The sequence below is a fragment of the Arvicanthis niloticus genome, chromosome 16, assembly GCF_011762505.2.
Source record: "Arvicanthis niloticus isolate mArvNil1 chromosome 16, mArvNil1.pat.X, whole genome shotgun sequence".
In the NCBI taxonomy this organism is placed as follows: domain Eukaryota; kingdom Metazoa; phylum Chordata; class Mammalia; order Rodentia; family Muridae; genus Arvicanthis; species Arvicanthis niloticus.
Genome location: NC_047673.1, coordinates 34,038,359 through 34,063,860, shown reverse-complemented (window position 1 = coordinate 34,063,860; position 25,502 = coordinate 34,038,359). Strand labels below are relative to the sequence as shown.

The 25,502-nt window shown below is 39.2% G+C and overlaps 1 protein-coding gene across 1 annotated transcript; it reads left to right on the top strand.

Annotated features, from left to right (window-relative positions):
* Nucleotides 1-2,013: 2,013 nt before the first annotated feature.
* LOC117721916 (disintegrin and metalloproteinase domain-containing protein 26A-like) lies at nt 2,014-12,490 on the top strand. Its single transcript, XM_034520791.2, has 2 exons — nt 2,014-2,186; nt 9,822-12,490. Exon 2 carries the CDS (start codon nt 9,989-9,991, stop codon nt 12,434-12,436), a length of 2,448 nt encoding a protein of 815 aa, XP_034376682.1. The 5' UTR covers nt 2,014-2,186; nt 9,822-9,988; the 3' UTR covers nt 12,437-12,490.
* Nucleotides 12,491-25,502: the final 13,012 nt, after the last annotated feature.

Sequence of the window (25,502 nt, the reverse complement as noted above, 5' to 3'; positions counted from 1 at the left end):
TGGAAGGACCCTTTTACCCTTAAATGGAATGGCCAGGACCCAGTTCTCATATGGGGCTGAGGATTGATATGTCTGTTTGATACCACAGAAGGCACAGCTAAATGGCTGCCAAAAAGATTAATGAAATAAATAGATACCCCCCACAAAACCAGGCCCAATTATAAATAAGATGAATAACAATTGACGTCCAGGGAAGAGAAATCTCCCTGAAAATTCCCTTCATTTTTCCTTTCCAGGTAAAAATGAATCACCCATGATGTTTGCTGTTAGGAGTTCTAATCCTGATGCTGGCCTCTGGACTTAGACTACTCAGATCTCCGATGGGCCTTTGACAAGGACATCAAACAGCTAGAGATTGACATCACTAATCTGAAGAAATCCCTCATTTCTCTGTCTGATGCAATGTCCAAAAATTGCAAAGGACTTTATTGGACTTGATTTTCTCTTTTATAATAGAAAAGACTGTGTACAGCTCTAGACTGTGTACAGCCCTTAATGAAGAATGTTGCTTTTACATAGACAAGACAGGGATGGTCAGCGAGAGCATGAAAAAGGCCAGAGAAGGTCTTGAGAAAACACAGAGAGAGAAAGAGAAGGATGAGCGCTGGTACAAGAATTGGTTTTCAACCTCTCCATGATTATCAACCCTACTTCCTTCCATCTTGGGAACATTAATTGGGTTATTTTTGCTTATTTCCTTTGGTCCCTGAGCCTTAAATAGGCTGCCTAACTTTGTGAAACAACAGATAATCTGATAGCAAAATCTATTCAGATACATTATAATAAGTTAGCTATGGAGAACCACGAGACTCAAGATAAGTTTGTTACTCTATCCAGGGTGTTCCCAAATCCCATCTCCACCCAACCTAAAAGAGGGGACTTCCGCCCCTAGACCAAGCAGAGAGGGGCCACCCAGAACTCCCTCTGACTGGCGATCTGAATTCTTGCTTGGGCTGCCAGGCTAAGCACTGCAAGGGAATATAAATAAAAGTTTAAAATGTTTCTGGATTCCCTGAGGGACAAGCCTGACTGCATAGGGGTTGATGTCAAAAGTATCCCCTCTCCAGGAAAAAGACATCAGGATGGGTATGGCCCCTCATGCCTTACTGGACAACAACAGGAGGACCAGAGCCATTACAAAGTCCACTTTAATTACTGGAGGTCAGGCCTCTATTCCCGTCTTGGCAAGATTAAAATTGCCACAGCCCTTTTATACTTGAAGAAGGGAGGAGATGTCAGGGGCAGTCCTGCTTGTACACTGAAGGCATAAAATTAGCCATAACCCTAAAATCAGCAATAGGCCTGACATACATGCCTGCTAACACAAAGTCTTGGATCTCTGTGGAAAAACACTGAAACAGATGGCTATAAGCTATTGTAAACAGGCAACTTTTGTGGAAATCTACCAGCCTGAGTAGTCATAGATCTTGTAAATAGGCAGCCTTGGTGGATAGTACCAACTTAGAGAAGGACAAGTGAATCATAAGCAGACTCATACTGACCTGTCCCCTGAACCTTTACCCAGCTGATACCCTGTTCTGAAAGATATCTGTACTCCCCCTGAATACCTATGCTCCTGTGTCATCCCCTTACCCACATCCTGCATTTTCATGTTTATAACCCTTGTGTTAAAAAGTAAAAATTATGATTTGATAATAAAAAAGAAGACAGTAAAAAAAGAAAAAATTAAAAATATATACTTTAAAAGATGTGGAGTTATTTTCCATAATTTGAAGAGCTTTGAGTATTCCTTTCTGTGGTCAATACTAAATAAAATGGAGCAGTGGTTATAGTATGAACAAAATAGAGGTTTTTCATGGTTTTACAGTATATGAGGAAAAATATAAGTTTGGAAATGAGATTTCCTCACAATGGAGACACTGGAGTATAGCATATGAGGAGAAAGAAGTTAAACTTACTGACATGAAAGAAGAAATCAAATAACTTTGGATGGTGGAGTTGAGGAAGGAACCATTGGGAAGAATCTCATGGGTTGTCAGGTTCTAAAACGGAGAGGCTCCTGTTGCTAGGCACATGAAGCTAGAACTTACTCCATGAGAGACAAGTGAGGAATTTATATTCTCTTATGCATCCTCAAACAACATCCTTTGTTCCTGAGATAAGATGTACAAATGTTTTGTGAGCAAGACAATCGCAAAAGAACATGGGCATCACCTCATCTGATGGTAAGCCTTTAGAATATTCAGTAAAGATTATGAGCACAAATAATTAGTAGGTGAGCATATAGAAATTTCAATTTTTTGCCAATTGTTTGTATTTGGGGATGGCATTTATTTTCTTTAGATATTTCCACTTCCTTTTGAATTTAAAGTTTTAGTTTAATTCACTACATCATAAATTATTAGAGATCTTGGGTGGCAAATAGCTAGTTATAAAAAAATTTGATGAAGTTGTGAGAGATAAAGGTAATGTAAAATCTGATATCTAAGAGCCAAAATTATATCTAGGTTGTAATAGTTGTACCAAATTATGGATAAAAAATGTAAGTTTTATGTAGAGTTATGGATGTTAACATCATTGTGTGCAGTAATGAATGACTGAGCTTGTTCAACAACTTTTTAAGTTTTGTTTTAACCTATCTATTACTATGGTTTGAGTCATTAATTTTGACATACGGTTTTTGCTACAATGCCAAAAATGCTGCCTTGTTAATAAATAATTCTTTTCTTTACACTAGAAATATACTTTCTATAATAATTATCAAATCTAAACCAAAGTATTTTTGGATAGTTATCAGCATTTCAGAGTTTTAATCAGTAGTATTTCATTATAATGTCACCAAATGTCTTTTTACTGTTTTTTATATACACTTTTAGCACTGTACATGTTAGTGTATCAACAAGATTAATTTTTTGTCTTTTTTTCCCTTTTCATTTTTCCTTTTTTCTTTTTCCTTTTTCCTTTTTCCTTTTTCCTTTTTCCTTTTTCCTTTTTTCAAGACAGGGTTTCTCTGTATAGCCCTAGGTGTCCTGGAATTCACTCTGTAGACTGAGTTGGCCTCAAGCTCAGAAATCTGCCTGCCTCTGCCTCCCAAGTGCTGGGATTAAAAAGGCATCTGTGACCACTGCCTAGAAATTATTTTTTCAAAATAGTAGGACACTATCAGATTGGAGAGAGAAAACTCAATTGGTAAAATAAATGTTGCAAAAGCAGCCAGACATGACAAAGAATCCCTGAAACCTATGTAAATGCTTTGTTACTTGTCTGTGCTTGCAATGCCAACCATGAGAAGGCAGAAACATGCAGATGTCTAAGGCTTGCTGGTGAGCCACTCATCCTTCTTTAGAGAGCAGCATGCCAGTGACTACCTCAGTGCTGAGAACTAAGGGGAATGATGGCCTGGGAATGAGATACAAAACATATAATAGGCTTCTCTAAACACAGACACAAGCACACAAACACATATTTACTCAGACACATATATACACGTTTACATATGTATATACACACATATATATTCTTATATACATAAATAAATAAATAAATGAAATGCTAAACATTACAAATAATCATGCAAATGAGATATATAGCTTCTATAGATTCACCAGTCAGGATGAACTCACCTGTACACATGTATCAACATGCACAGAGGGTTTTATCTTAACGCTATTATACAGACTCACATGCAACAATATTAAAACAAACATATGAAAAAAATTGAGAATAATTTTTAGCCTGAGAGAGGCTTCTGACACCCTCAGTAATGATATGTCAAGGACAGAAAAAAACAGGTCAATGTCCTCAGTAAGCAACAAAGTTGTAGAGGAGGGTTACAACTAGGTATTTGAAAGCAATGATAACCTTAATGTGTAGCTAAGGAAATCTACAGTTACTGTTGAGGAAAGATGGAAAACTGGAACATTCAGAAAGAAGGTGGAAATAAGGGCAATTTACTAAATCTTTTTCTTGTTTTATTAACTGGGAGTGATTTACAAATATATTTACAGATGTGTATACTACAACATTTAAGGAAATGGAAGCCCATTGTTGAAACATCTTGGAAAAAACACTAATTGATTTTAACCCATGCTCCTTACTGGCCAGTCCAGCCTAGAGAAGAGCAGTCCCAACATGTCTCTCCAGGGCTGCGTGGAATGGTGATGTGTAGACCAGCCCAAAAGAAACAAACCAGGTCAGGAGGCTTGTTGAAGCAGGAACTTAATTTATTGCTTTACCATCCTGCTTACATAAAATCAGATCATAGGGAGGGGATTTATGGTGGGATGAGATGAAGTAGGAAGTGGGAAAGGGTGACTGAGTGTATGGGTTGACTGAGAGCCAATGACAAAGCTTTACATTAGCAACAGAGGGGCGGAGACAGGGCCAAACAGGTCTTGCTTAGTCACCTGGATATGGAGGTGACTAAAATAAGTCTCAAAACTTGAGCCTGGCACAGGTTTGATCACAAGGCCCAAACCAGGGCTGTAATAAGGTTCAACATCTCCAACCCCCCCCCCCCCCGTTTGTTTTTGTAATGAGCAAGTTACATGACTCCTGGCTTAGGTTATCCCCCACATGATGATCTTAACTATCTCTGGATACCATGTGCCTCTCTGGCTCAAGGGGGTTGGGAGGAGGGGGCCACTCTATGACCTGTCTTGGGTTGTCTCAGCACATCTGAGATTTTACCTGTTATTTGTCAGGTGGAGAGCTGAGAAGGGGTACTCATAGGCAGAGGGATATGTAGAACCTGTCTTGTTCTCAGAACAGGCATGTTTTTGGTAATGGATGTGAACTTGGTGAAGCCAGACTGCCTCTATCCTCTCATGGATAAATTGAATAACTTTACTGAGCACACATGACCAAACATTCAAGATAAGAAGGAGGAGACGGAAGAGGCCAAGGAAGGGGAGGAAATAGGAAGGGGGTAATAGACCATAAAATTCAGTCCACAACAGTTTGTCTTGGAGCTCTAGTTGTCTCCTTTACAGTAACAGGGTCCACCCAACTCAGTTTTAAAGATCTCTCATGTTCCTCATGGGTCCCCAAGTCCTCCCTCAGTCAAGACAGGAAGCAGCATCCATGTCAGCACAGTGTCATTGTCTTGATCATCTTGGTCTCCTGCAGAAGAAGCATAGGTGGGGTTCTTAGGGAAGGTGGGCTTCCTAGAAATGTCATTGTCAGCCTCCCCTTGTTGAGGCATATATTTTATATCTCTGGCCATTTTCCAGTTTGGTCTTTTTTCACTTTGGGAAAATATGCAGCTGAATCCCCTCCCCGCTATCAGAAGCAGATATGGTCCTCTTTAGGCTCCCATCAGTGGGTCCCTCCATCTGGCTCATATCAAGCTATAAGCAATGGTAGAAGTCCAATGTCTTTGAAACAGATACAACTGAGAATTTTCTTTTGAAAAATTTTAAAAAATTGAAGTAAATAATGCCTTTTTTAGCTGATCATGTCGGGTAAAGACCCCCCCCCTTTTGTTATAACTGAGACTTTAAGGCTTAGTTTTGTCTTTTGACAATTGCCTGTCATCTCAGGTTGTGAGGGATGGCCATAGTGTGGGAGATCTTCCAAGTATGGAGAAAATCTGAAAAAGGTATGTTTGTAAACCATGGGCCATTGTCTGTTTTGATTTGATCTGGAAGTCTGAGAATGTCAAAATATTGAAACATACAGCTACTAACATGTTTAAATTTTTCTCCAGCATTGGCTGATGCCTAGTATGCATGATAGAAGGTATCAACAGTCACAAATACATATTTTAGCTTTCCAATGGGGAATAGTGAGTAACATTGAGTTGCCAAAGATTATTAGGGCAGACCCCCGTGAGTATTGCTCCCTATGGCCTGGAGGGAAGGTACCTGTAAGAATGGCTAACAAGACCTACAGGTACAGATGATCATTTTTAGGTCTTTTATGTGGATCTCAGTGTATTTATGTCTTAGGTCCCTCCAGTTGACATGAGTTAATGAGTGGAACTGAGTCACCTCAGCAACAGTATGGCATTGTAAGCCCAAAGCAAGTTTATTTGCCAGGCAGTTTCCAGCAGATAGGAACCCTGGGAGGTCTTGAGGACCACGAGGGTGTTAGAGGAAAAATGGGATATTGTCTTTGCTTTAGTAGGGTATGTGCCTGAATCTTTAGGGGGTGATGGGTTTAGAATCAAGCCTAATATAGGCCTCTATCAAATTAGGCAGTAGGTTTACTACATAGAGACTGTCAGATAACAAATTTACAAATTCGGAAATCATATCTAACACCATAACCACTGCAAAAGATTCTTTAAATTGGTCAAAGCCCACAATGTTTTGGAAGTCTGACTTTATAGACGATGGACCACCTTTGTCTGATTAGGAAGGGTGGGAAACAACAATGGAGGACCCCAGGTGCTCACCATCAGTAAAGACAGTGGGATAATTTGGGTTGGGACTAGAAAGAAAATGTCTGAGATGGGGCTTCCATTCAAGTCTGGAAAAGGAACTCATGCACTTATATGATCCAAAGTGGCCATCAATCTCTCCAGCAAAGCCTCTAGGGCCAGAGCAACCTGGCTATTGTTTCTCTGTAACCAAAGAAAATCTGTGTTCTTAAATGGAGTAACAAGGGCAGATGGCTTTGTCCCAAAGAGCCTAATGGAAAGATCTCTCTCCTTAACAACTTAATCGGCCAGCTGGCTAGCCATAGAAACATGAGGCTCCCTCCCACTGAAAGTTGGATCCAATGGACCAGTTTACTCTCTTGACCAAGTATTGTATGCACAACATTTCTCCAGGAAAATATATATATAATAAGGGGGAGGTTGGCATCATATCGTTTAAGGGTGGCTGAATCAATGAGCTGTTGAATCTTATTCAACAGCTGGATATGTTCAGATGTCAGCACTGTAGGGGGGAAGAGGTCAATTGCCTTAAAGAGGTCAATTAATGGTGTTAGATCTTCTGTGACAATGGAGAGCCAAGACCTCTTTCCATTAATTTCTCCCAAAAGATTTTGTAACTGTGGGAACATACAGGAATATTGAATTTGAAGTTGAGGTTTAACAGGGGACACAGCATCCAAGGACAACATACAGCCCAGGATCTTAAATGGTGGCACCTTTTGAACCTTTTCAGGAGCAACCCAAAAATTATTACACATAAGAATGGAGAGAAAATGATTAATAAGCGCCTGAAGGCCCAAAAACCTAGGAGCACCCAAAATAATATCATTCATATAAATGTAAAATAAAATATTGGAATCATCTAAAAAGGATGGAACTTTATTAAGCATATAAAATTGAAACATGGTGATAAGGGGGGCTATTGGCCATGTCTTGGGAAGAAACATCCACTTGAACCTAGAATCAGGCCCACCAAAATTAACAAAAGAAATAAAAAAGGCAAACTTCTCACTATCTTTCGCTGTTTAAAAGACCGTTCAAGTTTTTTAATATCTAACAGATAATAAATAGTGGCTTTTGTGATCAGTAGTCATAAAGGCCTCTGTCTTTCCAAAGATGACTTTGCCTAAAAGGTTAGCAGTAAAGCCAGCAACCACAATGGGGCTCACCTCAGGGTCATAGCCATCATGGTCCCTTCCAGGGAAGCCAGGAGGTGGTCTCCCATGAGGTTGATTGCCCCTCATGCCCAGTAAAAAGTGAACCAGGAACAAACTTCCAAGAGTAGGAGACTTCCTTCTTTGAGGATTCTGAAAGTTTTCCCCACTTAGCAAGAGTCATCTTAGGGCAGAGCCCTGGGACAAGAGGCACAGACAAGTTAGCACTAATTGGAGGCTTCCCCTTATTTAATGGGGCTGAGGTTAACCCCCCTGTGGTGTTTAAAGTCAGGCCATTGAGAACACATTTACATTTACAGTTCCTAGCCCAGTGAAAGCTCTCCTTGATTCTGGGACAAGGGGTACTTGGTGAACAGTTTGTAGGATGTGAGACAGCTTTTGTCAAATTAGGGCACTCTAAAATGGCCATCCTTACCACACCCCAAACAGGTCCATTCACTGTTGACAAAGGTCTGTTGGAGGGCTTTAACAAGAACAGGCATATGTTCCTTTTGGGCCTCCTTTAGAGCAGTGGTCAGGGCCCTAGTCTGAAAGGAGGAGGAGCCTACGTCTCTACTGGTCATGATCCACCTGTCAATAGTCTAGTTGCATAACCTTACACAGGCAAGTTTGTGGTCAGCATTCATTCCATTACAGACCAGAGAGCCAACAAAGTGGAATGAAAGGTCACCCTGGGAAATTTCCTTTGCATGCTCTTTTGAACTCTGTTAATGAAAGAGGTAATGTCCTCAGTAGGTTTCTGATTAATCCCTGCTGTGGGGGACACAGTGGGCCCTTCTCAAGTTTCCTCCAGGCAGCAAGGCCAATGGCTCTGATCTGACCCTGGTAGGAGGTCATAATAGCTGCCTGTTGGGCACCTGTGGAGTATTGGTCAAATGCACCAGAGAGCATCCCAGTGGTGAATTGTATGGCTACTTGGGCATTCTGGTTCCTTTCCACCAGGGCCGCATTCCTCAATAAAATATGCCAGAAAGTTAAGAAACATAGGCCCAGTGAGGACTGCCTTAACCAACTCCTTCTATCTCGAGCAACACATGCCTGGCAGGCCAGGCCCTCAGAAAGAGTCTCGGCCCAGAGGGAGTTTGGCCCATCCTCAGTCACTGCCTTCTGAGTTTGTTAAGATCTTGGGGTTCCCAAGGGTACCAGGCTGCTCACTGATTACTGCCAGGGTTGACATTCACTGGGTGAAGGCTGGTTGTGTACTGGAGGTGCCAAGCCCCTCCCTATTGTAAGGTGCAGAGGGACTCTGAGAAGGTTTGTTTGAAGGGTCAAGGGAGGCCAGTTTTATAGCCTGCTTGGAGGTTAGTTAAGGGCCATTGCCAAAGGGGTCCAAAGAGGGATAAAGAGGTTCCTTGGGTGATGGCCCACAAGGACTACATCTTGGTTTCACTATTGATTCAGATGCCTCTTCAGAAGAAGGAGGCTCCTTGGCCTTTTCCTTGTTTTCTACTGGTGTGGAGAGCAACTCTTCAGAACTACAATGGTAGGGAGTAGGGAGTACCCACAGAGTTAAGGTTAACTGGGTAGAGGTGAGTGGTTTCTCTTGAGTTAGGGCCCCCTATGGAATAAGCAAAGTAACAGAGGGCACAGAAGGAGGAGGAGCATGGAATGGATTAGTTGGAGGATTGGGAGAAGGATACAAGAGTTAGACTAGAACTGTCCCATAATTTATGGGAGTACACTCACCTGCAGACAGACTGGCAGATCAGTATTCTTGCATCAAGAAGAGGGGATAGAAGTTCCTCACTTGGGCACCAGCCCATCAGCTACTTGCCAACAGGTCCAGGCAAGAGGAGAATGTAACCAGTCCTACTGGGTGTCTCAGACTGAGAAAAATGGTGAGTGTCAATGTCCCAAAAGAAACACACAGGGCCAGGAGTCTTGTTGAAGCAAGAGCTCAACTTTATTGCTTCAGCCCCACACATATGTAAAGTCAGAAGTTAGGGAGGGGGATTTTTGGTGGACTGAGATGACATAGGAAGCAGGGAAGGGTAACAGAGAGTATGGAGTGAGTGACAGGGACAATGGCAAAGCTCTACATTAGCAATGAAGGAGCAGAGGCAGGTCCAAACAGGTCTTGCTGAGTCACCTGAATAAAGAATTGACTGAAATAGGTATCATAAATCTATCCAGGCTTAGGGTCTCCCAAAGGGCCACAGAAATTCTAGCCAGGCTCAGGTTTGTCCACAAGGCTGAAACCAGGCACTAAATGGGGCCCAACACTCTGCAGTTATATCATCAAACTTACATTGACCATGATTTACCAATTGCTATGTTTGCCCTTATTTACCTGTTTCTTTCAGCCCTGCTGCTCTGATGACTCAACTCTGTCAGAAGACATACCATTAAAGACCAGTGCTGCCTGCAACAGACACAGTGAGGACTGGGAGAGCAAGAATTTGTCAAGCCCCTCCTTTGTCTCTAATAGGATATAGTGACTGTGGATAAGGCCCTGGTCCGTGAAAGAAACATGTTCCTTAAGTTCTGCCTGTGGAAGATGTTCTTTCTCTCTGCATGGTCACCAACTGGACATGCTAAGTACAGTAGCCTTCCAGAAGTAGTGATACCCTTGAGGGTGAAGGTCACTGGCAGAAACAATATTAGCCCAGGTTGGCTGTCCTATAGCCTGCACATTGAGGGACAGAGACACATAATCACTATGAAACCCAAGAAATACTTGATATCCAGAAACTTCTTATTACTCACTTATAGTGACCAAGGTGATCTCCTTGAAGAACAGCCTTTTGTGCAGAATGACTGCTACTACCATGGCTATGTGGATGAAGACCCAGAATCCCTGGTCATCGTTAACACCTGTTTTGGGAGTTTGCAAGGCATACTAGAGATAAATGGCACAACTTATGAGATCATGCCCAAGAGCTCAACTTCAACATTTGAACATCTGGCTTACAAAATGGACAGTGAGGAGTCAGAATCAATTCCCATGAGATGCGGGTTAACTGAAGAGGAAATAGCACGGCAAATGAAGCTTCAAGAAAGAGATGCCTCAACACTTTTGCAAAGGATCCCATTTTTTTATTGGTGGACCCACCACAGGTTTATTGACTATTTTGTAGTAATAGACTATAAACTATATGTTCATAGAAATAACAATAACACAGTTTGTATTCAAGATATGTTGGAAATGGTCAACTTAATAAATGGTTTTTATCTTCGAGTAGGTTTGTACGTGGTTTTAACCAAACTTGAAGTGTGGAGCCAAAGAAATCTTATCAATGTAGAAAAACACGAGGATACTGTCCTAACTGATTTCTGCAATTGGAAGCGAGCCGCAATTGGGAAAGAAATTAGATATGATATCATACACCTTGTGGTCAGACATAATTATGGTAGAACTTTAGGGATAGCTAGTATAGGTACCATTTGTAACATTAATAACTGTGGACTTAACACTTATATGTTTGATAAAGTGTTAGATGTCGCAATCGTTACAGCACATGAGATGGGTCATAACTTGGGTTTGTATCATGATAAAAAGGATTGTTATTGTGGGAGACGAAACAAATGCTTAATGTATGCCTATAAAACAGATTACCCCAGATTCAGCAACTGTAGTTATAATTATCTGTATTCAAACCTTTATCTAAGAACATGCTTATACGATACCCCAGAAACACTAGTAACAACAAACCTGACCAAGTGTGGGAATAACTTGGTTGAGGAAGGAGAGCAGTGTGATTGTGGGAGCTCTGAATCCTGTTCAACAGATCCATGCTGTAGCGAGGACTGTGTTCTCAAACCTGGTGCTCAATGTGCTTCTGGGCTTTGTTGCCAAGATTGCCAGTTTCTTCAAACAGGCACCATGTGCAGAAAAGAGAAAAATGAGTGTGACCTTCCAGAGTGGTGCAATGGAACTTCAGCTGAGTGTCCAGCAGATGTGTATAAAGAAGACGGAAGCCCTTGCTTGTGTGGTTATTGCTATAAGAAGGAGTGTCGTCAACATGATGAACAGTGTCGGAAGATTTTTGGCAAAGGAAGTCAAAGTGCAAGTGGAATTTGCTACATGGAAATAAACACACTGGGTGACCGTTTTGGTAACTGTGGTATGGATACCTATAAATACAGAGTATGTGAACTCGCTGATGTACTCTGTGGGCGAATTCAGTGTGAGAATGTGACAGAACTTCCCCAAAGGAGAAACCATGAAACGTTGCATTCCACTCACTTCAGTAATATCACCTGCTGGACTATAGACTATCATTTTGGGATAACCATAGATGACATTGGAGCAGTGAACGATGGCACAGCTTGTGCTCCACAGCATTTATGTATTGACAGAAAGTGTGTCCACCAGTCGATTCTGTCAAGTAACTGTTCAAAAACCTTTTGCCATATGCATGGACTCTGCAACAATAAACACCACTGCCATTGTGATGTCACATGGGAACCCCCAGACTGTCGACAACGTGGCAATGGAGGTAGTATAGACAGTGGACCAGCTCCTGTGCATAGTGGGCCAGCTCCTCTGCCTACTGGACCAGCTCCTGTGCCTTGCAGACCACTTCCTGTGATTAGTAGACCAGCTCCTGTGCCAAGTACACCAGCTCCTGTGCCTAGTAAACCAGCCCCTGTGCCAAGTAGACCAGCTCCTGTGCCTAGTAAACCAGCTCCTGTGCCAAGTAGACCAGCTCCTGTGCCTAGTAAACCAGATCCTGTGCCAAGTAGACCACCTCCTGTGCCTAGTAGACCAGCTCCTGTGCCAAGTAGACAAGTTCCTATGCATAGTAAGCCATCTCCTGTGCCTTTATCTCCTTTTAATTGGAGTGTGTTCTTCATAGCTTTTTCAGTTATGTGTGTGCTTGGCTTAATTTCTTTGTACATCCTTTTTGAATTAAGGATATTACCTCTAAAAAAAGTTGTGCCAAACACAGAATCTGGTGATAAACATCTTACCTAAATAACTGAATTTAAGGTCTACAAACTTGCAAAACCTGAAGAAGATACCACACATAAAAAAATAAATAAAAATAAAAAATTTTACTATAAAACTTCTTTCATGTATTTCTGAAGACTTTTTAACAAGTGTCTTTTTCTGTCTGTCTCTCTGTCTCTCTTTCCTCTCCCTACTCTCTCTGTCTCTCTGTCTCTCTCTCACTTTCTCTCTCTCTCTCTCTCTCTCTCTCTCTCTCTCTCTCTCTCTCTCTCTCTCTCTCTCTCTCTCTGTGTGTGTGTGTGTGTGTGTGTAATCCCAGGCAAGAAGTTCTGAATACTCAACCTTATCTTAGGATCAAATGTATTCACCAACAAATAAAAGGTAATCCTACACATTCATAATTTCCTTTATTCAATTTTTACCTGATAATAATAGAGTTGATGTCTGTCTTCCATAAACATGAGGCGAATCCTCGGGACTCTGTATGTGTTTCTTTGCATGTGATGTCTCTCAGCTTGAAAGCCCTTCTCCCTTTTCATTCTCTTTTGTCACAATAAGAGAGAGAGCCTCCAATCCCATTTCCCCATGGCAGTTCTTTGTCTACTAAAAATTGGTTCTAGAAGAGCCAGCATGAGTTTGGAAACCTGAGAGAACAGTATGAGGTTTCTGTTTTGGTTGCTGTAGTTTTAGCTTTTAAATGCTTCTCAGACATTCAACATTCATCTGAGGAACGATTTCTGTTTAGATCTGTAGTCCATTTTTAATTGGGTTATTTGGATTGTATGTGTCTTAACTTATTGAGTTCTTTATGTGTTTTGGAGTTTAACCCTCTGTCTACTGTAGGTTGAGTGAAGATCTTTTCCAAATCTGTTGACTCTCATATTATTGATAGTGTCCTTTGACTTACAGAAGCTTTTCAGTTTCATGAGGTTCTGTTTACTTATTTTTGATCTTTTTACAATGAGATTTATTTACTTATTCCCTTTACAACCCACTATCTGCCATGCTCCCCTGTCATTGCCTCCTCATACAGGAAATCCTCCAAATATGCCTTCCCCTTCTGTTTTGAGAAAAGGAAACCCTGCTCTGGGTGTCAAACACCCACACACATCACACTACACACAGCCTTTCCCACTGATGCCAGAAACAGATGTTCATTTACTGGTACAGGATCCACAGGCAGATAGTTCCCTGAACAACCTCAGGTATAGCACTTGATCTGGTTGTTTGGGGGACCTGAAATGCCTGAAATTCATTTTGTTCAGGAAGTTGTCTTCTGTACTGATGAATTCAAGGCTATTCTCCATTAACTGTTCTATTGAACTTAGTGTATCTAGTTTTATGTTGAAGTCTTTGATCCACTTGTACTTTACTTTTGTCCTGTATGATAGATATGGATCTATTTGCATTCTTCTACACAGATAGCCACATAGACCAGCAGCATTTGTTGAAGATGCTCTATCTTTTCCATTCGGTGATTATGGCTTCCTTGTCAAAAATCAAGTGACAAGAGGTGGGTGGGTTGATCTCAGTGTCCTTAATTAGATTCCATTGATCAACTTGTTTCTGTAGCAAAATCATGCAGTTTTTATTACTATTTCCCTGTAGTAAAGATTGAAGTCAGGGATGGGGATACCTTCACAAGTTCTTTCATTGTTCAGTATTGTCTTAGCTATCCTGGGTTGGATGGTTGTTTGCATATAGAGTTGAAAATTGATTTTGCAGGCTCTATAAATTATTATACTGAAAATTTGGTGACAGTTGCGTTAAATCTGTAGATCGGTTTTGTTAAGACAGCCATTTTCACACTATTTGTCAAACTGATACATGCGCATGGGTCTTTGTATCTACTCATATCATCTTCAGTTTCTTTCTACAAAGACTTGAAGTTCTTGTCATACAGCTCTTTCACTTGCTTGGTTAGAGTTACATCAAAGTATATTATTTGAGGGTCTTTTGAAGGATATTGTTTCTCTAACCTTTTCTTACAGGTTGTTTATCATTTGTAAAATGAAGGCTACTGATTTTGTTGTCCTAATTTTGTGTCCAGCCACTTTGCTGAATGGGTTTCTCACCTATAAAACTTCTCTAGTAGAATTTTAGGGATGATTTATATATGTGCTCTTATCATATCATCTGAACATTGTTACACTTTGACTTTTTCATTTCCAATTTGTATCTACTTCATCACCTTTTATTGTCTTATTGCTCTTGCTAGAACTTCAAGTACTATAATGTATAGGGAGAGAGCAGACAACCTTGTCTTCTACCTGTTTTTAGTAGAATTGCTTTAACTTTCTCTTCATTTAATTTGATGTTAACTACTGTCTTGCTGTATGTTGCTTTTATTGGAACTTGTTAGGTGCCTTGTATTCCTAATCTTTCTAAGACCATAACAGGTTTGTTGATAGATTCTTTTCAGCTTTCTTATGTTTTTTTAAATGTCCTTTTAGATGAGAAAACACCATCACCAAAGCGAGAACACAAATTTCTAACAACACATGGATAAAAGAATAGTTCATTACTCAGTTTTCAGCTGAGAATGAAATGCCTAACATTCAAATTCCTCATAAAAGGAAAGTGTTCAATGTTGACACTTCAACAAATTTTTTAAAAAATTCAATGTTCAAGTTGTACCTGAAATGAAAATTTTTCTAATTTCATAATACAATCCCAGACCATTTGGAACCACACCCTATATTAGTCTGTAATGTTCTGGCAATAGCAATATAACTACAGGTGTAATAAAACTTCACAGGGAATTCTAGGGACATACATTATTTTAGGGTCCTATAATTTCAAGATTACAAATAAAGAAGTCCTGACATATACATACTTTGGTAATTTTTGGTATTTGGTTTATTTTTAATAGAATTGGTATCTCTGGTCCATAAACAAAGACACTACCCATTGATCATCTGCATACACTTTCACGGTACTTCTCAGATACAAAACATGTTACCCTTACCACTGTGATTTATCACTAATAGAAAGGGAGACCACAAATTCCATTTGTATTCTTTAGCCACAACTAGTAGAATCTGCACATAGAGGAGCCTGATTTAGCCTTGAAAATGGGCATGGCAACTGTTTGCATGAAATTCTTTTCAATGCTGATTTGTCACAGTCTGACCTAGGTGGCATTTGCCAGCTTCACTCTGGGTTTAATTAGCATGTAAACTGAGCTGTTCTCCAAGAATCTGCACTGAAAGTCACAGAGACCCACAACTGCTCAGGAACAATCTATGTGATTGTTGTTGATTCATGGTTATGAGACATCTAGAAAAATTCAGAGGATCTATCACCAGTTTTATTAAACTCTTTCCTAAGGGACTTCTAGATTCTTAAGTCTGGATCTATAAGATATATTCTAAAGCCCTGGTTGACTCTGCCCTCATCCTTCGCTTTGATCTGTCCTCCCAGTGGACAGAGCTATTCAACCAACAGTAGTTATCCTCTCTTAGTTATTTCAGGGATGTGTCTTCTAATTCGGTTAGGAGAAGTGAGCTGAGTGACACAGGGTGCCCTATGTCACAGCTGATAACTCTGATGATCTCAGAGTTTTATCCTAGCTTTTTAAAGTCATGTGGACATGATTTTAAGCTTAAGTAGAATTTTATCTCAGTCTCTGTCAATAGAAAACAAAAGTACTTTCAACTCAGGGCTGTAACACCTTTACTTAGACATTGGGTTTAAGAGCAAGATACTGGAGCTTGTATAGCACATTGTGAAATGAATTTAGTCATTAAGACCCATATGCTTGAAAAAGATAACTGACCCCTAATTGAGTCACCAACTTGAGGTACTCAGGCATAGGTGCATGCATGTTTCTATGCAGGTATCAATGATGAATAAACATAGACACTTGATGAAATACATATACATATAAACATGCATAAATGATGTCTCAAACATTTCAAATTTTATAATGTATAGAATAATATTAGCAAATCAGTTGACCTTTGAAACTAAAATGCTAATGCCAATTAAACTTGTAAATAGCAATTAGAAAATAAGCAGGTATTTCAAATGCAGAGAGCCAGTTTGCAATAAGAAGAACTGCATGTGAGCTGAAGATACGGTCCCCTCAGTCAGAGAGGAGGACCTCCATCTCTCCAGTGCCTACAGGAGACTATCCTTGCAGGTTAGGAATATGGAGACCTTAAGTCCTTATTATTGGATCCTGTATTGCACTATCTGCTTTAGACTTTCATTGATACATAATTGTACATATTTGCTTGGTCAAATGTGAAATTCCATGCTCATCTTTATTGAAAGTGAACACGTCAGGTTGTTTAGCAACTAGATCACCTCAAATATGTACCATTTCTTTGTGATAAAAGTATTCAAAGCTGCATTCCTCTAAGTCTAGTGACAAGTGTGACTGAGGATATATAGTGGCAGGAATTCTTATGTCATAGATGAATCTTGAATGTTGTCAAAGGACTTTTCTGTGCCTTAATGAGACAATCAGGAGATTCTGGTTCTTTAGTCTCTTTATGTTTTACAATGTTCATGACTTTCAGTTAAATCTGACTTAGAGTAGATAATGTATTGAAGTGTTTTTGTATTTTTATATGCAATACATGTATTGAAAACTTTGTGTCTATGTTTTTCAAAGGCATCAGTGTTTTATTTTCTTTGTGATTCAGTTGTCTTAGTTCTTTAGATCAGAATTTGGAAATGTCTCTTGTTTTCCAACATTGCAGAACACAAAATTGGATCAGATGTTTCTGTTCTCCTGCCTTTTTATTTATTTTTGTTTTACTTTTTGTTTGTGTTTTTGTTTTGTTTTGATTTTTAGTTTTTTGTTTTGTATTTTATTGGATATTTTACTTACATTTCAGATGTTATCCCCTTCCCCATTGACGCCCACCCACACACACACAGGAACACCCTATCCCATCCCCCCTTCATCTGCTTCTATGTGGATACGTGAATATATCAGGGGCAGATTTTTAAAACTTTTTAAAATCTTCATTCAAGTTCAGTAGGATGTTTGCATCTAGAAATTTATAAATTTCATTGAGTTGTTCCTGTTTCATGGAATCCAGAATTTAACGTATTCTTGCAAGTACATGAATTTCCTCAGTGCATGTTTTACTGTGAACTTTTTAAATTCCCTTATTATTAATTTGTATCCTTTTTCTTTTTGTTAATTTTGCTAAAGTATTCTCAGTATTTTAATCTTATGAGACAATATTTCTTAATTGCTTGACTCTTTTACCTTTTCATTCCTTCTTCAGTAATTTCAACCCTAATCATTATATTTTTCTATCTACATTATTGATGTGTTCTATTGTATTGAAATTTTATCATACAACTCTCTTTCCAAGTACTTTGCATTTTTCTATAGACAAAAATCCTTGTTGCCCATTTTTTTCTGTCTGTCTCTCTTTGATTATCTCTTCTTTCTCTCTCTCCCTCTCTCTCTCAAAAAATGTAAACAGAAAAAATAAAAAGAAAACACATACTAAAACAAAATGCTCACAGAAAAATCAGTGATTTTGACTTTTAAGCCTCTCAAGGTACCCTATACAGTTATTCATTTTAGACTTACCAAGTTTTGATGTAGGCAAATAATCCTATAAACTTTCCTTTAATGGCTGTTTTCTTTGTTTCTCAATCATTTGCATATAATTTTAATCCTTTTTTCCATTTAATTTGGAGTGTTACATTTCCTTCTTGATTTCTTCTTTTGATCAAAGTTGTTAGTATGTTGTCTAGTATCCATGACCTTGAATAGTTTTTATCCTTTGTTTTGTTGTTGATATTCAATTTCACCCATGATGGAGTACAGGGTATGATTTCAACCTGTGTACTGACAGGTGGTTTATTTTGGAGAAAGTCCTATGGGCTTCTGAGTAGAACATGAATTCTGTAATTCTTGGGTGGAATGATCTGTACTTGTCTGTTAACTTCCCTTTAATTCTGATGCACTTTACCTATGGAGTCTTATCTTTCCAGATGAGCTATCTATCTTGAGAATGGAATATTGAATCAGCTCAGTATAGTTAGTTGTCACAACTAATTATTATAATGGACAACAATCAATCTGTTGTTATAAATATCATTTCTTTTATGAAATTGGTTGCATGTTGCACATGCTTACGACTATAGTATAGCTGTTATTGGACTTGCTTGTAATGAATATTCTCTTTTGATTAGTTATGGTTTGATCTTAGAGGATGGTGCTTAAACTTAGTGGTACAAGTCTAGACTCTCTGACTATGGATGCAAGACAAAGTTGTAGACGATTGGTGAATGGGATCATCAGCATCTATTGGCCTCTCTACCAAAAGAGGGTTGTCAACAAGGTACAGGAGGTAGATGTGGAACACATAATCCTTAGTTAAGTGACGAGATTTCTTTCTTTGTTTGTTTGTTTGTTTGTTTTCCAGGTGAAAGCCCCTCTGACTGTGATGATATAAATTCACAAAAGATTTCATTTGCATTTTCATGGTGGCTGATACACATTTGAACACTGCTTAAAATATTTAATAGTCATTTAAATTTCTTATATTAAAGTGTACCATTTCTTTAAATTTACCATTTAAATTTCTTATATTAAAGCAGACCAATACTCTTAATTCATTTAATTAGAGTATTTTTAAATTATTATTTCACATTTTTAAAAATATAAAACATATCATTTTATTGGATATTCTATTTATTTATATTTTAGATGTTACCCCATTTACCCATTTACCCATTCTGCCCCCCCACCCCTATACTCTCCACCCTTTTCCAGCTTCTATGAGGGTGTGCCCATACCCACCCACCGATCCACTCCCACCTACCTGCCCTTGCATTCCCTCACACTGGGTCATCCAACATTCACTAAACCAAGGGCCTCCTCTCCCACTGATGCCCAATAAGGTCATCCTATGCTACATATAAGCCTAGAGCCATGGGTCCATTCATGTGTGTTCCCAGGCTGGCTGTTTAGACCTTGGGAGCTCTAGTTGGTTGGTATTATTGCTCTCCCCATGAGGCCACAAACCCCTTCAATAACTTCAGCCCTCTCTAACTCCTCCAATGGGGACCTTGTGATCAGTTCAATTGTTGGCTGCAAGCATCTGCCTCTGTAAATATCAGTCTCTGGCAGAGCCTCTCAGGAGACAGATATATCAAGCTCCATATTTCCTCCAATGAGTATTTTGTTACTCCTTCTAAGGAGGACTAAAGCACCCCCACTTTGTTCTTCCATCTTGAGCTTCCTGTGGTCTGAGAGTTGTATCTTGGGTATTTCAAGCTTTTGGGCTAATATCCACTTATCAGTGAGTACATAACATGTGTGTTCTTTTGTGATTGGGTTACATTACTCAGGATGATACTTCCTAGTTCCATCCATTTTCCTAAAAATTTCATGAATTCACTGTTTTTAATAGGTGAGTAGCCATTGTGTAAATGGACCAGATTTTCTATATCTATTCCTCTGTTGAAGGACATCTGGGTTCTTTCCAGCTGCTGGCTATTTTAAATAAGGCTGCTATAAACATAGTGGGGCATGAATCCTTGTTATATGTTGGAGCATCTTTTGGGTGTATGCCCAGAAGTGGTTGAGCTGGGTCCTCAGTTAGTGCTATGTCCAATTTTCTGAGGAACCTCCAGACTGATTTCCAGAGTCTTTTTACCTACTTATAATCTCAACAAAAATGGAGGAGTGTTACTCTTTCTTCACATCCTTGCCAGCATCTGCTATCACCTGAGTTTTTGATCTTAGTAATTCTGACTGGTGTAAGGAAGAAGCTCAGTGTTGCTGTGATTTGCATCTCCCTGAAGACTAAGAATACTGAACATTTCCTTAGGTGCTGTTTGACCATTCGAGTTTCCTCTGGTGAGAATTCTTTGTTTAGCTCTGTAACCCATTTTTAATAAGGTTATTTGATTGTCTGGAGTCTAATTTCTTGAGTTTTTCATATATATTTGATATTAGCCCTCTATCAAATTAGGATTGGTAAAAATCTTTTTCCAATCTGTTGGTTGCCATTTTGTCCTTTTGACTGTGTCCTTTGTCTTACAGAAGCTTTGAAATTTTATGAGGTTCCATTTGTCATTTCTTGATCTTAGAGCATAAGCCATTGGTGTTCTGTTCACAGCTTTTTCCCCTGTGTCCAGGTATTTGAGGCTTTTTCCACTTTCTCTTCTATTAGTTTCAGTGTAACTAGTTTTATGTGGAGGTCCTTGATCCATATGGACTTAAGCTATGTACAAAAAGATAAGATTAGATGAATCAGTACCATTTGTTGAAAATGCTGTCTTTTTCTCCTCTGGATGATTTTAGCTTCCTTATGAAAGATCAAATGACCATAGGTGTGTGGGTTCATTTCTGGGTCTTCAGTTCTATTCCATTGATCTTCCTGCCTGTCTCAGTACCAATACCATGCAGATTTTTATACTATTGCTTTGTAATATAGCTTGAGGTCAGGGATGGTGATTCCCCCAGAAGTTCTTTTATTGTTGAGAATAGTTTTTGCTCTCTTGGGTTTTTATTTATTCTAAATAAATTTTCAAATTGCTCTATAAAGAAAGGAATTAAAATTTTGATGGAGACTACATTGAATCTATAAATTGCTTTTGGCAAGATGGCCATTTTTGCTATATTAATACTGCCAATCCATGAGCATTGGAGCTCTTTCCATCTTCTGAGATCTTTGATTTCTTTCTTCAGTGACTTGAAGATCTTGTCATACAGATCTTTCACTTGCTTGGTTAGATTCACACCAAGGTATTTTATATTATTTGTGACTATTGTGAAGAGTGTCATTTCCCTAATTTCCAGGTCAGCCTGTTAGCCTTTGGGTAGAAGAAGGCTATTGAATTTTTTTTTTTGAGATAATTTTATACCCAGCCACTTTGATGAAGTTGTTTATCAGGTTTAGGAGTTCTCTGGTCGATGTTTTGGGGTCACTTATGTATACCATCTTATCATCTCCAAGTTGTAATATTTTGACTTCTTCCTTTCCAATTTGTAACCCTTTGACCTCCTTTTATTGCCTAATTACCCTGGCTAGTACTTCAAGTACTATACCAAATAGGTGGGCAGCCTTGTCTAGTCCTTGATTTTAGTGGGATTGCTTCAAGCTTCTCTCCATTTAGTTTGATGTTGACTGCTAGTTTGCTGTATGTTGCTTTTACTATGTTTAGGTATGGGTTTTGAATTCCTGATCTTTCTAAGACTTTTATCATGAAGGGATGTTGAATTTTGTCAAATGCTTTCTCAGCATCTAGTGACATGATTATGTGTTGGGTTTTTTTTCCTTTGAGGTTGTTTATATAGTAGATTACATTGATAGATTTCCGCATATACAACTATCCCTGCATTTCTGGGATAAACCCTACTGGATCATGATGGATGATTGTTTTGATGTGTTATTGGATTCTGTTTGTGAGAATTTTATTGGGTTTTTTGCATTAATATTCATAAGGGAGATTTGTCTGAAGTTCTCTTTCTTTCATGAATCTTTGTGTGGTTTAGTAATGAGCGAAATTGTGGCTTCATCGAATGGATTGGGTAGTGTTCATTCTGTTTCTATTTTGTAGAATAGTTTTAAGAGAATTGGTATTAAGTCTTTTGTTGTGACATGCTCCTCTCTGCCTGGCTAGAGACAAAAGACTTAACAATGGCTGAATAGTTACTATAACAAAAATGTGACCTGCTCCTCTCTGCCTGGCTTGGCCTCCCAAGTGTTGGGTTTAAAGCCTTGCACAAACACTGCTTGGCTCAAATTGCTGCTCCAGTCTTCTGGTCAGGGTCTAGAGAGAGAAAGTTTGGAGAGACACACAGAATGGAGACAAGACAGAGAGTCTGGTCAAATCTCTTTTATTGAAGGGAAATCTGGGGTATTTATAAACTTTTGCCACGTGCCTTGTAGGCACATGGATATGACATAAGCCTTACAGGAATGGATAGAATGTGCACCTTGCAGGCATGTACAGCATGGATAGCTGTTTTCTAGCCTCTTTCTGCTAAAAGTCGGCTCCCAACAGTCTTCTTAGAAGGTATGATAGAATTCTGCACTAAAACCATCTGGTCCTGGGCTTTCTTTGGTAGGGGGACTTTCAATGACTGCTGCTATTTCTTTAGGGGTTATGGGACTGCTTAGATGGTTTATATCATCCTGATTTAACTTTGGTATCTGGTATCTGTCTTGGAAATTGTCCATTTCATCCAAATTTTCAAATTTTATTGAGTATAGGCTTTTGTAGTAGGATCTGATGATGTTTTGAATTTCCTCAGTTTCTGTTGTTATGTCTCCCTTTTCAGTTATGATTTTATTAATTTAGATAATGTCTCTGTGTCCTCTGGACAGTCTGGCTGAGGGTTTATCTATCTTGTTTTCTCAAAGAACTAGCTCCTGGTTTTGCTGATTCTTTGTATAGTTTTTTTGTTTGTTTGTTTCTACTCAGTTGATTTCAGCCCTACATTTTATTATTTCCTACCACCTACTCCTCTTAGGTGTATTTGATTCCTTTATTCCAGCCTACAGGGTCTACACTCAAATATTCAGGACATAAGTATAGCCTCAACATTTCAGACAGAATCCTTTGTTAGTTTTGTTTTTAGAGACAGGCTTTCTCTATTTAATAATGCTGGCTGGCCTGGAACTTGCTCTGTAGACCAGCCTTGCCTGGAACTCAAGGAAATCTACCTACCACTGCCTCCCAGGTTCTGGGATTAAAGGAGAGAGTCACCACCCCCCACAGCTAGAGGAAAATACTTTTAAAGGCAAAAAAACCAAACCAAACAAAACAAAACAAAAAACCATATCCTATTATCACTCTCTGAAGCTGCAGGAGGGGTACTGCAGGAGCAGGCAGTTTAGCAGAAGCTAAGTTAACTAAGGTATCTTTTTAAATCAATTTTATTTATTTATTTTATGTATTCACCTTATATCCTGCTCAATGCACCCCCTCCCATAATCCTTTCTCTATTCTCCCTCTCCTTTTCTTCTGAGCAGGTAGGAAACCCATGGGTATCCTCCCATCCTGGTACTTCAAGTCCCTGGAAGGCTAGGTGCTTCCTCTCCCATTGAGGCCAGACAAGGTAGCCCAGATAGAAGAACATGTTCCATGTCTGGTTTCTAGAATAGAATTGGGTAAATTTCCATGGAACTCTCTAACAAGGAAATAACATTTTAATTTTACTTGATATTGTCTCAGGAAGAATACAGGATGGAGGAAGCTCTGAAATGTCTTTCTCTGTAATAAAATATGTGTTTTCCATTTTAGAAAAATAGTTTGTCTCATTTGGGTAAGTAATACGTTTTTTGAAGCACATCTTCTTTTTTTTTTAGGTTGTACATGTCTTTGGAATATATTATTCATATCTGAGAGTTGAGGAATTTATGAATTCTATCAATGTTTATTTTAAGAGCTTCCTTTTCTATGTATTTAATAATATGTGTCTCTGTTGAGGGTTGGTCTGCTGCTACTGTATATAAAAATGGAATATTATGAACTATAAGATCTGGTTGCGACTGATGAGAAGATTCTCATGTACTCCAGACACTGGTGTATAAACCTTGCTCTCCAATTTAAAGCTATTGTTAAATAAAAGGGGCTACAGCCAATTACTGGGAAAATGGAGCTGGGCAGGGTTTTTGTTAATAAGCTAAGGTCACAGGTCAGGACCAGCAGAAAAGAGAAAAGAAAGAAATGAAGGGACAAAGACAGAAAACATAGAGAGAAGAAGGCCATCCATGAGGCTAGATAGATCATGAACAAGTAGCCTGGAGAATTACACCCTGAGGACAGGCTGGTGTAACAGCAAGTATTTGGAGAGCATACCTAAGGAAATTAACCAGTCTAGCAGATAGAAAAGTCTATTAGAGGTAATTTACTCTTCATTGTGCTAAAGTTGATTTTATTTTTTAAAGTAATTAATTTATTTATTTTAAACTCCAAATTTTATTTCCTTCCCAGTCTACCCTTTGACTGTTCCATATCCCATACTTCTCCCCAACCCCTGTCTCCACGAGATGTCCTCACACCTCATCCCCTACCACCCTAAAACTCTATATTCCCTGGGGCCTCTAGTTTCTTGAGGAATAAGTGAATCTTCTCTGACTAAACACAGACCCAGCAGGCCTCTGCTGTATATGTGTTCGAGGCCTCCTATCAGCTGGTCTATGCTGCCTGGTTGGTGGTCCAGTGTTTGAGAGATCTCAGGGGCCCAGGTTAACTGAGACTGCTGGTCCTCCTACAGGATCACCCTCCTCCTCAGCTTCTTGCAGCTTTTCTCTAATTCAACCACAAGGGTCAGCTGCTTTTGTTCATTGGTTGGGTGTACATATTTGCACCTGACTCTTCCAGTTTGGGCCTTTTGGAGGGCAGGCAGTCATGATAGGTCACTTTTTGTGAGCCTCAGTAATAGCATCAGGCCTTGGGACCTCCCCTTGAGCTGGATCCTGCTTTGGGCAGGTCACTGAAACTTTCTTTCCTCGGGCTCCTCTTGGTTTCCATCCCTGCAGTTCTGTCAGACAGGAACAATTATGGGCCAGAATTTTGACTGTGAAATGGCAACCTTCTTTCTACTTGATGTCCTGTCTTTATTGGAGGTGGGTTCTATAACTTCACTCTCCATATTGCCAGGCATTTCATCTAAGGTCCCTTCCTTTGAGACTTGAGAGTCTCATTTTCCAGGTTTCTGATGCAGTCTGTAAGATCCCCCTCCCTCACCTCCTACATCCTGAGCTTGCCTGATTTTAAAAATCCATTATGGAAGGAAAGAAAGAAAGGAAGGAAGGAAGGAAAGAAGGAAGGAAGGAGGAAGGAAGGAAGGAAGGAAGGAAGGAAGGAAGGAAGGAAGGAAGGAAGGAAGAAAGGAAATCTATAAAACTCTGCATCAATTACTGGGGGCTGGCCAGGTCATATTCAACTAATGAAGTTATAAATAACATTTAAAAATACGATTTACATGTCTTCTCACTCTCATTCCATTACTGTGGCCAAGGATTTCTTTAGGTGTATATACAGTTTCACAAAACAAAGCCTCTGTTTTTTTGTAGTTCTTTCCATTTGATTAACTTCTGTCCAATCTTAATGACTTCATTCTATCATTGAATTTAGATGTCAAATTTTTTGA

Excerpts from the sequence above, each read along its gene's own strand:
- LOC117721916 (XM_034520791.2), top strand. The coding sequence starts at position 9,989 with ATGTTCCTTAAGTTCTGCCTGTGGAAGATGTTCTTTCTCTCTGCATGG.